This window comes from Sturnira hondurensis, unplaced genomic scaffold (genome assembly GCF_014824575.4).
Source record: "Sturnira hondurensis isolate 20B ecotype Veracruz unplaced genomic scaffold, ASM1482457v3 Scaffold0005329, whole genome shotgun sequence".
NCBI classification, from domain to species: domain Eukaryota; kingdom Metazoa; phylum Chordata; class Mammalia; order Chiroptera; family Phyllostomidae; genus Sturnira; species Sturnira hondurensis.
This window is the reverse complement of record NW_028077960.1, coordinates 3,283,904-3,298,254: the sequence shown is the minus strand read 5'-3', so window position 1 is coordinate 3,298,254 and position 14,351 is coordinate 3,283,904. Positions and strand designations below refer to the sequence as shown.

The 14,351-nt window shown below is 42.0% G+C and overlaps 1 protein-coding gene across 2 annotated transcripts in view; it reads right to left on the bottom strand.

Moving 5' to 3' along the window:
* NPTN (neuroplastin) overlaps positions 1–5,818 on the bottom strand; it is a 66,345-nt gene extending 60,527 nt beyond the window's left edge. The window contains exon 1 of one of the 2 annotated variants that reach the window (XM_037047079.1): positions 5,535–5,818. In XM_037047079.1, coding sequence (XP_036902974.1) covers positions 5,535–5,625 — 91 coding nt within the window. In that variant the 5' untranslated portion in view covers positions 5,626–5,818. The remainder of the gene's footprint in view (positions 1–5,534) is intronic. The other variant, XM_037047078.1, reaches the window with a different exon arrangement.
* Positions 5,819–14,351: the final 8,533 nt, after the last annotated feature.

Below are 14,351 nucleotides of genomic sequence, written 5' to 3'. Positions count from 1 at the left end.
AAGAGGAATGCTCTGGTCTAAATGCTAAAAGTATAGCATTTAGTACTTTTTAATATAAGAAACTTAACACAATCTGCTTTAATGAAGAGGTAAGAAAGACTGAGTTGTGGTTTTTTTATCTGAACCTCAACAAAAATAACAAACAAACGCACACAAACAACAGTGTGTGCCTGAGGAACATTAATTGTGTCCCCCACTAACTTACTATATGCAAATAAATAGATACTTAAATTCTCTGAATATTCAGTAAACCCCATTTTCACACGAACACAATTACAAGTTCTGAAAAAAATCTCAAATTAACAAGGTTTGATTAATGAATGCATATTTTGTACATATACAAAAGCAAACAAAGTTAGCCTAATTTCAATTTTAGATAGCAGTACATTGAAATTATATATAAATCTTGACTTCCTCTCCTACACTGAATAAACGCTGTATTTTACTTATGCATCTATTCAATTTTTAAAATTTAAATGTCAAAATTCTGGGTTAACATTTTTATATAGGATCCCCACTGTATTTCACGTTAAATTCGATGATGTTTATGCCTATGAAATGTAACAGTTTATAATCAACTAATTTTACCAGAGAGGTTTCCTGTCTTCCCAAAGCTAATCCTGACCAACTAAAATTGAGAATTCTGGGAAAAAAGTCCACAAACTTCACAAAATTTTTAAAAGCATTTCTCCAAGATGCTTAAAATTAAACTCAATACCATTGATGGCGTTTTAAAAAATTCATATAAAATGTTTTCTTTAAAGAGGCAGAGTGAAAACCAAATCAAGTGTTCACATGAGGCGATTTTGCACTATTATTTTAATTTTGATGTGTGAATTCACTTTGGAAGTTCTTGATCTATTTAGTCTTTCTGATATTCTATTTATCCAGATACTCCTCAAAAGAAAATTCATTCTTCATTCTTGCTTCCTGTTTTTCTCCTTGTACTACCATAGCCTTTCTTCTCTTTCACTTTTTCTTACAATTTCATCCTCTACTTCTGATCCTGCCCAGACTATGTTCGCACTGTAAACAACTGAATAGAATGCATCAGAATATTTTTCACATAAGTCACTTCTTCCAAAACACTGTTGTATAACTTTATTTAAACTTTTACTGAACATCTCCTGCATGACATTTAACAGCCACCCATAGTTTCTCTACATATGTCATTTGTAGAGATTAGCACCTAATTTCCTTACCAAATTGTCTTGTAAAAAAAACATTATATACATTCAGCAAAGTTTCAGATTTTACATATGAAATAAGTACCTCAAACTAAATAAATGAGAAGCAGTGTCCAAATTGACAGAGTATGTTTCTAATCATACATGGTTATCTTTGTAGTCCCATTTAAATAATTTTTTATTAAAAAATAAAAATAAGAATAACATTTTATCTTTTGTTAATGTATACTCAACAAGTGAAAATATTTCACATCAAAACTGTATTAATGAGAAAAATAAAGGGATTCCTTCAAGAAAAAATAGTCTAATTTCTCACTAGGATTTGTGTAATTCATACAATGTCAGACCTATTAAGTCTAGCAACACAAAAATAACCACCTGTATCTCTAATATGGATCCAGTAACCTTGAAAAACAAAGACTAAGAGCCCAGCAACAGGTCCTGATGTAGTAAACACAGACTTTCTACCCCAGATACCTGACCAATTTCTCATGCTTGGCTGCTCCATTATGTCAGTAGTGACACTGTGGTCTCACATGAGAGTCTGGAGGCTTATGATTTCCTTTGAAAATACTTTATTTGAAGGCGAACTATTTCTTCTGGTTTTTTAAATTTTTATTTGGATTACGTTAAAATATGTTGCTTGACACCTAACATCTCATTTGTATACAGCTACCATAGATAACCTGTCTTCTGTTGCCCATTTCAATTTACCCAAAGGGGAGATATACGATCAATAGCAAATACACACCTAAAAATGTACTCAAGGAGAGAAAACTGTCAACCACTGATGCAAACATCCCTTGACAAAAGATTAATTAATTATCAAATGCAAATACTGGCATTCTTACAAAGGACAATATTCACTATCTAGTACCACCCAAGCAAAATGGCTTCTTGAAATTTAGCTCATTAGTCTCTTTATTTTCTCCCACTTAACTCTGTTAATTATCCTATTTAATTTTCACTATATATTTCTTATATTTTTACACTTCACTCCACATTCACTCATCAGCTAAAATCTCCAACACTTCCACTGTGTGGGGGGTACTACTGCTACTTCTCTTATCCACAACAGTGAGATTCTATGGAAACATATTTAGTTCACCGAGAGAATAAGAAAGCCATGCAATCCCCCAATGAAAGAGAAATAAAACTGCCTCACCAGAATTTGGTCACTTAAAGTTACATATGCAAATGTGCAAATCTCTCTGGAGCCTTCAAATAGCCTACTTAAATTGAATAAAGATGACAGTATTAACAATTAAGTAAGTGTTCAATGTACACATGAACAAAAATAACTAATAATGCTTCTTTTTAAAGGATAATAGTAGTAATAGCTAACACTTATTTGCTATAGAGAGCAAACATTTAGTGCATACAGCACAATAATGCTACATAAAGGAATGCAGCACGTTACATTACAGTACCATAGAGTACCAAGTATTTCATATAGGAAAAATTTGCTCCCTGAGACTATATGCCAGGCAGAAATCTAAGTGCTTGATAGCCATTATATCACTTAATCCTCAATCATCTCTGTGGGACTGGCACAGTCATAAACCCCATTTTACACTCAGTTAGATGATAAAACTGAGGCTTGGAAGTAGTGAGCACTTTACTCAAGGTAACTCAGCTACAGAGAGATGGGACTCGAATCCGGGTCTACCAGGATCCAAAGTCTCTGTTCTTCATTACCATATAATCCTGCTTGGTTTAAACTTCATTTTAATTTTAGTCTAAACATTTTTAAAGAAGGTCTTAACAGAAAGGTTACATTTTAGGACAAGTTTCTTCCTTTAAAATGAACTACATTTATCTTATTACATACAAAAACCAACACCTTAGAGGATTTTCTTGAAACTGTGACCCTGTGAGTTTAAATAGTTGGGTAGTAAACAGAATCTGAATGAAAGCCTTGAATCTCTACAGTAGTGGGTCACAGCTGGAAGAGACCTCCAAGATCATCTAGTTTGAGTTCTTTATTCTAGAAATAATGAAAGAGACCTTTTGAAAAACATCTATACTCAATTTACACTACCACATACCCAATCCAAAAACATGTAGGTTTGGGTTTTTTAAAAAGTCATCATTTTAAATAAATAACCTAACACTTCTAACATGTCAACATCGTACAGAAAATCATATCTATTTCTGAAGCACTGTAAGAGAATAGAAACTCCATGACAGAAGGTCAGACTACTGCAGGGCTATTACCAATCGAAAGCTTGAATTTTATTATGTTACAGAAAGCTACATTTTAAAAAAAAGCATCCTTGTCAATGTGGATTCAAACTCAAATAATAGCCATTTCTTCCTTGAATTAAACTTACATTCATTTGGGTCAACTACAAACTCAGCTTCAAGTCATCAGTCACGTCACATGACTGAACTGAAGCTCATTGCAAGGGAAATGCTGCACTATGCCTTACGTAGAACACATATCACTGAGAACAGCCAGATGAGTCTTTGAAGGTCTATCCAAAAACTTCACTGTAGTTACTAAGAAACTAAAATCCTGCTGTATTATCAGTCATTGAAAGATACCATGCCAGCAGAGATTAAACATGTTAAGATGAACCACTCCAAATGATATCAAAGTTATTTCCACAAATCAAATAGCTGAAATGAATATTAGGCTTCTTTAAGTCATATTGTTAACACACCAACTATAAAAACTGGTAAGATAAATCAGTCTAACTCTTCCCTGCCTTCCACAGTGGCCTCACGCTTTGGGGGGGGAGGGGGACAGGAAAAATACCCAATAATACTTAACATATTTAGTGCCTGACCCATGCAATGATAATTCAAGGCCATCAAGCATACATAGGATTTGACTAGTAAAATTTGATACAACAAACATTTAACCAATGATGCTTTTTCAGTCGTTTATAAGATATATTTTCACTGTAATCTTCAGCATCTTGAGCCTGTATTCTCCTTAGAATGTTAAATCCATTGGCTCTATTATTGATATCTTTTTAAATTAAAGTCATTTAAACTTCAGCTATTCCAACAACAGTAATTTCAAATAGTTCTAGCATAACAACGAAGAAACACTGAAGGATTAGCAAAGACAATCTACAGTTTACTCTCCATGATTGACTTCTCATAAATTCTTTCCTATAAAAATATTTTTAAACCTCTTAAAGGCTGTTTCCACCAAAAGCAGAAATCGGTTCACAATACCTTGGCTGAATTGTAACACACGCCTTCAACAATCAGAATCTTTTTTTCTCTATCTTCTTTAAATAACTTCGGTTCAAAATCCAATTCTCTGGTTTCCACTGTACCCTGCATACATCCCAGCTACTACTTTCATGTTCCCCAGGAATAATCTTTCTCCTGTCTTGCAACTTTTAGACCTTAAAAACCCACTTCCTTCATCTCCCTCTCTCCAGTCACTGTCCTCAATCCTACCGCTGCAGTTCCAAATTAGTGCCGCTGCCCTCCCAGAGGCCCAGACAGTATCATAAGCGCTTGCCACCATCAGCTGCTCCCTTCCTTAATACTCGCTCCACACTGCAACCTGAGACCCTCGACTCCCTGCATTTTCCTCCCTTCCCATACTTCCTGTCTTCCCCCAATAAATATTCCCCTTCCTCAGTTACAACCCTTACTCCTATCCTCTGCTCATTTTTCCTCTCCTTATTTAGAAACTCCTTTTGCTCCCCCTACCACTACCCTAGAGTGCCCAACATTCCACCCTCCCCAGCAAACCCAGCTCTCTTCCCTCATCTCGTTTAGAGCCACTGCTGCTTCTTTTTGCAGATCCCCTCCCGCAGTCAATCCACCACCTTAGCTTTCCGCCCACCTCCCCTCCACCTCCACCGCTCCCTGATTCTTCACCCCTCCTCAGCGCTCTCGTACTCTGCTCAACATTCTGGACTCCATTCCCCGCAACGCCTCCCTTATTTAAGGATGTCACCTGTCTTACGGGGCCCCAGCATAATCCTACAGGACTCCTACGCCCGGGATCCCGGTTCTTCTGCGGATCCTGCCGACACCACTCCCCTCTCCTTAAACACAAATGCCAATCTCAGGCCGTCTCTTTAAAAGCTGCGCCCCCTCCTCATCCGCCCCCGCGACTCAGCTTCTCACCTCGGCTTCCTGGGTGTCCTCTCCCGACTCAGAGAGACAAGCCCCAAGACGTAGCGCCTCTCAGCCAGCAATACACCTCAGGCTGTGATCGACGCCCCCACGTCTCGGACAGCGTCTCCGGCTCTCGCACCCGCGCCTCCAACTCCCGGCCGGCCTCTCCTCACCGCCGGTCCGCAGCCCACCAGCCCCCTTCCCTTTGCTCCGGCACCTCCTCAGGCCCCAGCCCGCCCCCGGCACCCCGCTTACCGTTCTGAGCGACGCCCGGCCCTGGGAGGAGGGAGCCAGAGACCAGCAACAGCGAGAGGGCCAGGGCGCTGGGGAGCGAGGAGCCCAACATCCTCTCAGTAGAAGATCGAAAAGCGACTGGGCCAGGGCTGGGGAAGGGGAGGGAGGGAGGGAGGGGGCGGGTGAATGCGCGAGGGAGTGAGCGCAGGAGGTAGCAGTGGCTCCGCTCCGTCCTTCCCTGTCCTCCTCCTACCGCCGCAGCGCCCAAGCCTCGCGAGACCCTCACTCCAAGTCGTGGGCGGCTGAGGCGTGATGGCGGCAAAACTCGCGAGAAGAAGAGGCCTCAACTAATGCTCCCGCCCTTTGGACTTCGCGTCCCCGCCCCTGCAGTGGCTGATTGGCCAAACTCGAGGTAGATCACGTGCTGTGGGCGCTTCTGGCCACGTGACAGGTGAGGCTGAGTTCCTCTGCTCTTTTGGCCTTAGAAAACTGAGACGTGTGTGTCAGGGTAGCTAAGTGAGACGGGGTGGGGCCCATAAGAGGAAGCTTTAGGAGCATAATGTATTTTCTCCACTCATCCTGCCTTTCAGTCGCTGGAGCTCTTGTTTGCAGAACTTAATACATCACTGCCTCTTTCTTAAATTTTTGGTTTATTTCTTTATTCTTAGAGAATGGGGAAAGGAAGGAGAAAGAGAGGGAGAGAAACTGGTGTGTAATATATCAATGCACTGCCTCTCCCATGCCCTCAGCGGGGGACCTGGTTGGCAACCTAGGCATAAAACCCTGACTGGGAATTGAACTGGTGACCAGGCCAGCACTCAGTCCACTCACCCACACCAGCCAGGGCATCACTGCCTCTTTCGTGCCATTTTTTCATTGTTTCCACGGAAGCCCTGCTATTACTCCCTTCTGTATTTTGACCTTAGACCTCTACTGGCATCTAGCTCCAACATCTCTCTAACCTACAGTTTTAACTTTCCAGGCTAACTGATACACTCCCCATGCTCCATATTTCTCTGAGCCTTTCTACCTGTACATCTGCTCCCTCTGCCTGGAATATCCTCCTTTTCTGGCCCTTCTATTCCCCTCCCCCACTTTAGCCTTACTTTAGCTTCATAAAATCTCAGGGCCTAAAGTTTAGCCTAATTGCCAGTTAGACACTAAATTCTACAAGGAAGTTGCCATATATTAATTCATTAGAAGAATCTTAAGAAGCATTTTCATGCAGCGAACATTTATTGAGGATCTGCTGTGTGCAACACCCGCTGACACCTGATGTAAAACCCAGTTTTGAAAGCATGGTCATCCGACTCTTAACAAAGTTTACAGCCTAGTCGACGGGTGGCAAATACAAGGCCCACAGGCTGAACCCAGCCTTCCACCTTGTTTTATCCGGCCTGGCACCTTGTTTCTATCCGATGGCAGCGCTGAGCTCTCGCTTAACTGTTAAGGAGTAGTTACATTTATACAGTCTTAAGGTGACATTCAGCTCTTTGAAGACAACTGAGAGGCTGATGTGGCCCCTGGTGAAAATGTGTTTGACAATCCTGGTAGTGTATCAGAGGGGCGAGGAAGAGGACGAACGACCTAAAAATCAACCCATGGGAAAAGAGTCAGCAAGTGATCCGGCAATGCTGTTATCGTTTGCATGGAACTCTAGGAAGTACTCTTTTTAAGGGTATTTTTTGGTCCTACCTGCAGTGCTGTCATTCCTTGGTTGGTAAGGAGTTTCTGTGGCATAGCTTATTAGCAGACATCCCGGGGAGAGTCTGTAGAGTGAAACTATGAGGAGCCGAGTATACAGTCCTGATGAACTGAGAGCTTCAACAGTCTAGAGGGAGGAGCACTCACCATGCCCCTCAGGTGCTTAAGGTAAAGTAGGCACAAGCTTTCAACATAAACTTGGACAGCTGGTAATTCCAGACTGAGCTTTCTAGCCAGCACTGGGACTATGACAATGGCATATTGTTGATTTAGATGAAAATTATCTCCTTCATGACCTCAGCTGCATGAGTAATAAAGGTTAATCCACAGACAGCTCTTGCATGGAGGGCTACACAGCCACCCTGTGATGGGACTAATATTTTCAGTTGATAGAAATTTTTGGTTGGATGCAACCATTCTGCCTCATAACAGTAACTAATATCCCTATTTGATTCTTAGGACAAGGGATCCTTACAAAATGATTATGCTCATTGTGGGGGTGGGGAAACTAGGCTAAGTGAGGCATGACCTGCCCAGAGTCTGAGTGTTTGTGGTAATACCAAACAGTTGGGTTTGCCTTCTTCTAAGCTCATGGCAGGAGTACATTTCTACCTTAAAATTGGGGATGGCGTGTTACTTGCTCTGGCCAATGAAATGTGAAAAGTGATTTGTATCATTTTCAAGCAGCCACATTTCATTTCAGTTACAGACATTGTAGCATACTCTTGCCTGCCTGGTAATCAGTGATCATGATGGTGAAAGCATCTGTCAAAATGAAACATGGCAGCCTGCCCTGGACCCCTGAGTTAACAGAATAAGCCCAGGCCTGCATAGAACTGGTAATGTCTGTTGAGTTAAGCTACTGATATTCAGAGGTGTTTTCTCCTACTGGATAACCTGGACTATTCTGGTTAGGGGAAAGATGAAATTCAGGTTCATCCCACCACCTCCACCACCACCATCTGCTCAACCAGGTGGCCTTGAGCAAATGACCTAACCTCTCTGGGCACTATTTTTCTGTCGCATGATACTAATGATAGTACCTATATCATAATATTATGAAGGGAATAAATTAGTACATTTATGTGCACTGTTCAGATCAGTTTCTGGTGCACAATAAATACCCAAATGCTGACAATAATGAAAATGAATACTATGGTAACTACCACTGCTACAATTCTGACTCCAGCTCTCTGTTCTCCATAACTATGCCATTTTTCTTACAAAAAGTGATTCTGGGAGAAACTTCTTAAGTACGATGTTACCAATCAACTCTCAAAACCTGCAGTTATGAAGAATACTTTTGCCCTGGAGAAAATGTAATCAAATCCTATGTGATGGACAGTAGCTGTACTTTTGTTGAGAAAATACATGATAACTAAAGCCTTTGAATAATGCAGTAAAGTTTTAAGTAGATTTAAGAACTTGGCTTTTTTCTTTTTTTTAAAGATTTGTATACATTAAAAAATCTCTCTACAGTTAAATGCAGCCAGCTGTGCAAGATGCTGAGCTCCTTGCAATATCTCACAACACCCCTAGGAGTCCTCAGAGCTCAAGGTGAGACATACTTTCCCCGCCTCCAGGGACTGCTTGGAAGATGGCTTTCCAGTTTTCCCAGTACTGACAGCACCTCCTTGTGGCAAGTCCTATAACAAGGCATTCCAAATTAAACGACTTTGCTGTGTTCCATTCCTCCACTGGAAGGATGTCAGTGAAAATGGTAGTAATGTTGGTAGAGTTGACTTTGAACTCCCTAATGGTTCCCCTTCTACATCCTGCAGAAGCTCTGCTCCTCTGAAGTTCTTTTCATCCAGATACACCCCCTTGTCCATCTTGATTGCTGCTATCTTCTGACCTCCCAAAGTAATCTTTTCCCCTGCCCTTTCCAACTCCTGGCACCAACCTTAAACTCCATAGGTACACATTCAACATCCATGTTGATGATCTAATCAATACCCAGGACTCTCAGTTCTTTGATTCCCTCACCTCTCCCAACCTTCTCGACAGCTGAGCTACCCCTTCCAAGGTTATAACCTCAACACATCTGTCACTCCTAAAAGGGATCTGTTTTTGAAATATGAAAATATTTCACTCTGAGCTTCCAGTCAAGATGACAACATAGGTGAATGCAGTGCTCACACCTTTCCACAACAACATCAAAATGATAACTAAACTATAGAACAACATCATTGAAAACCACCTGCATCTAGCTAAACAGAAGTGCTGTAACTAATGATATACAGAAGAAGTCATGACAAGACTGGTAGGAGCAGAAATGCCAAATAGGTTGGCCCCCCTACCCATGTGTGGCCATTAAAAATTGTAATGTTATCTCAGCTGTGGAGGTCCCTCCCCACAAGGATTGAGGGGTCCCATCCCCACACCAAGCTCCCTGGCCCAGGGTTTCAATGCCAGGAAGATAAGTCCCCATAACTTCTGACTCTGAAAACAAGTAGGGATTGTGGCTGAGTAAAATGGAGGGCTCCTGGAGTCACGGGTGTTCCTCTTAAAGGGCCCACATGGACTTACTCGACTCACTCACCATGAGCTTCAGTGCTGGGGCAGCAGATCAAAAGACATCAGGGACATATGGGGAGGAATTGAATTGTCTGCATCAGGAGGGGTAGCTTTCACGTAGACAGAAGTGCTGGCAGAAACCATTGTTCCTTTGCAGAGCTCTACTTCCACAAAGCTACAGGCAGGGCCATATCTGAGTCTCCATCAATTGGATTAACACTGTTCACTCTGTCCTAGTGATTGATTCCCTGAGATCACCACCTGATCCAACTTGCAGGCCCACTGAAGCCGTTTCCAGTGGCTTTTCCATACAAATAGCCTATTTTGGCTCATGCTTAAGACTTTACTAAAATCTCTCAAACAAGCAGCATCTGGCCTTAGTAAGCACTGTACTTCTTGCTAAGTAGCCCCAGGCCCAGCACTAGAGGCAGCCAACCTTGGTTAGCAATTTGGTCTTGCCCCATATTTCTTGCTGGATGGCCCCAGAGAAGGATACAGGCAGCAGTAGACCTGGGCCAACACCTCCTGGGAGGCCCTAGAGCCAGCACACCCAGTGGAGAGCATCAGCCCACCTTAAAGCACCTCAATGAGTGACACACACAAGAGGTAAACTCAGGGGCACCAAAACCCTGCTGAAGCAAGTCCTTCTCCATGGGCTTTGCCCCTGCAGAGCAGATCCTCCACTATGATGGCAGCCACTTTTCATACCTGATTGGTATGGGGATAAATCCCTCCCATTGACATTCTGACAACAATCAAGGCTTAACTGTAATAAGAGGGTGCATACAGCCCACTTGGGGAGCACACCTGGAGTACCTAGATCGGGTAACCAGGGAGACTGTGTCACTGGGCCATACAGGACACCTACTACATAAGACCACTCTACCAAGACTGGGAGATACACCAGTTCTTCCTAATACATAGAAACAAACACAGGGAGGCAGTCAAAATGGAGAGACAAAGAAATATGTCCCAAATGAAAGAACAGAACAAAACACTGGTTCTAACAATGTTCAATGAATTTAAGGGAAGAGAAGATGGACTTAGAATTTCAACAAACAGATAGGAAGCATAAAAATGAAGATAGAAAATGTAAAGAAAGAACCAGTCAGAAATGAAGAATACACTAACTGAAATGAATACATTATAGGGAATAAACAGTAGAATAGATGAAGCAGAGGATCAAATCAGCAAATTGGAAGATAAGAAAGCAGAAAATACCCAATTAGAACAGCAAAAAGAAAAAGAATCCAAAAAATAAAGATACTGTAAGGACCCTCTGGGACAACTTCAGGGGGTGCTGGAAGGAGAAGAGAAAGAGCAAGAAAGTGAAAATCTATTTGAAGAAATAATGACAGAAAACTTTCCTAACCTACTGAGAGAAATAGACATACAAGCCCAGAAAGTGCATAGAGTTCCACATAAGATGAACCCAAAGACACTCACAGCAAGGCACATCATAATTAAAATGCCAAAGGTTAAAGACAAAAAGAGAAAAAAGCAGCAAGAGAAAGACAGTTTGTTATGTACAAGAAACTCCTATAAGACTGTCAGCTGGGACTTCCGCCAAGATGGAGGCATAGGTGGAAACACTGTGCCTTCTCCCACAACCAAGTTTGACTACAACAAAAGTTTTGGAGAACTAGAACACACCCAAAGACCAGAACACGGAATTATACGGAAGTCCGACAGCTACGAACCGTTCAACAGGGACGGTAAGAGAGCCAGAACCAGCAGCAGAGCTGGGTCAGGCAGGACAGATCCCCCGACCTAGGCGCTAGGCGCGCGGGCAGCCCAAAGCCAGTCGGGGTGCGGGGCAGACTGACCAAGGTTGCACATTCGCACACAGTGAGACGGACAATGCAGGCCCCAGGGGACGAACCCAGTGGTGCAGGGCTGACGGCGGTGGCACACTCGAGCGCAGTGGAATGAAACACATGGGCCTGGTGACAGTGGTGGTACTTCTTTGACCCCGCCCCCACATACAACGTCACAACCCAGCGACTGAGTTGCCCTGCTCTGGTGAAAACCTAGGGCTCCAATCCTGCTACTTAACAGGAATGAACAGCCCAAAAGATGGCGCAAGAGGAACTCAAAGTCCCAGAGCCAATAACTCTAAGCGACCGAGAAATTGCCAGCCTCTCAGAAGCACAATTTAAGACACTATTTATCAGGATGCTCACAGAATTGGTAGAGTACAGTCACAAATTAGAGGAACATATGAAGGCTAAACTAATTGAAATGAAGGGAGATGTCCAGGAAACCAATAGCGATGGAAAGGAAACTGGGACTCAAATCAATGGAATGGACCAGAAGGAAGAACAAAACATCCCACCAGAAAGGAATGAAGAAATGAGAATTCAAAAAAATGAGGAGAGGCTTAGGAACCTCCAGGACATCTTTAAACGTTCCAACATCCGGATTATAGGGGTACCAGAAGGGGGAAAGAAACAGCCACGAGTGGAAAACTTATTTGAACAAATAATAAAGGAGAACTTCCCCAGTCTGGCAAAGGAAATAGACTTCCAGGAAATCCAGGAAGCTCAGAGAGTCCCAAAGAAGTTGGACCCAAGAAGGAACACACCAAGGCACATCATAATTACATTAGCCAAGACTAAAATGAAGGAGAGAATCCTAGAAGCAGCAAGGGATAAGGGGACAGTCACCTACAAAGGAGTACCCATCAGACTGTCAGCGGATTTCTCAAAAGAGACCTTACAGGCAAGAAGGGGCTGGAAAGAAGTATTCCAAGTCATGAAATCCAAAGACCTACAGCCAAGATTGCTTTATCCAGCAAAACTTTCATTTAGAATGGAAGGACAGATAAAGTGCTTCTCAGATAAGGTCAAGTTCAAGGAGTTCATCATCACCAAGCCCTTATTATATGAAATGCTAAAGGGACTTATATAAGAAAAAGAAGATGAAAAATATGAACAGTGAAAGGACAGCAAACACACAGTTATTAACAACCACACCTAAAACAAAAGCAAACCAAGAGGACAGCTAGATCAGGAGTGGAACCATAGAAATGAAGAACACATGGAGGGTTAGAAACAGGGGGGGTGGGAGGAGGAGAAGGGGGGAGAAGGCACAGAAAATAGCATAGATGGTAGGTAGAAAATAGGAGGGAGGGCGAGAATAGTGGGGGAAATATAGAATCTAAGGAACTTGAGACACGTGGTTATAAACTAAGGAGGGGAGAATGGTGGGGGAGGGAGTGTGCGGGTGGAGGGGAATGAAGGGGGGGAATAGAACAATTGTAATGGTATAATCAATAAAATATATTTTAAAAAAAAGACTGTCAGCTGGCCTTGGTCGGTGTAGCTCAGTGGATTGAGTGCAGGCCTGCAAACCAAAGGATCACGGTTCAATTCCCAGTCAGGGCAAATGCCTGGGTTGCAGGCCAGTTCCCAGGAGGGGACGCACAAGAGGCAACCATACATTGATATTTCTCTCCCCCTCTCCTTCCCTTCCCCTCTAAAGATAAATAAAATTTTAAAAACAATTTTAAAAAAGACTGTCAGCTGATTTCTCAACAGAAACTTTGAAGGCCAGAACAGAATGACACAAAATATTCAAAGGGATGAAAACCAAAGACCTACAAGTAAGATAATGCTACCCATCAAAGTTAGCATTGAGAATAAAAGAACAGGTAAACAGCTACGCAGACAAGAAAAAAAAAACTAAAGGAGTTCATCACCACCAAACCAGTATCACAAGAAACATTAAAGGGCCTTCATTAAGAAGAAGGAAGTCCTGGCTGCTGTAGCTCAGTGGGTTGACCTCGGGCTGTGAAACAAAGGGTCACTGGTTCAATTCCCAATCACGGCACATACCTGGGCTGTGAACCAGGTCCCCCATAGGGAACATGCAAGAGGCAACCACACATTGATATTTCCCTCTCTCTCTTTCTCCTTTCCTTCCCCTCTCTCTAAAAATAAATAAAATCTTCAAAAAAAGAAGAAAATTTGAAAATATGAATAATAACGTGGAAATAACTATGTATCTATCAAGAATTACTTTAAGTGGAAATGGATTAAATGCTCCAATCAAAAGACGTATGGTGGCTGAATGGATAACCAACCACGACCCTTAAATATGCTGCCTACAAATGAGTCACTTCAGATTGAAAGGCATACAAAGACCAAAAGTAAAAGGATGGAAATGGGTATTTCATGAAAATGAAAACAACCAGACAAAAAAAGCTGGGATAGAAATACTTATACCAGAAAAAATAAACTTTAAAACAAAGGCTATGACAAGAGACAAAAAATGACCCAGCAGTTCCACTTCTGGATATTTATCCAAAGAAACCCAAAACACTAAATTGAAAAGACATGTACATGTTCATTTCAGCATTATTTTAAATAGCCAAGATATGGAAGTAACCTAAGTGCCCGTCAATAGATGAAAGAACAGAGAAGCAATGGTGCATATATACAATGGAATATGACTCAGCCGTAAAAAGAATGAAATCTTGCCCTCTGCAACAAGATGGATGGACAAAGAAGGTATTGTGCTGGGTGAAGTAAGTCAGACACGGAAAGACAAATGCCAGATGATTTCACTTATGTGTGGAATTTAAAAAACAAAATAAATGAACAAGTAGAACAGAAA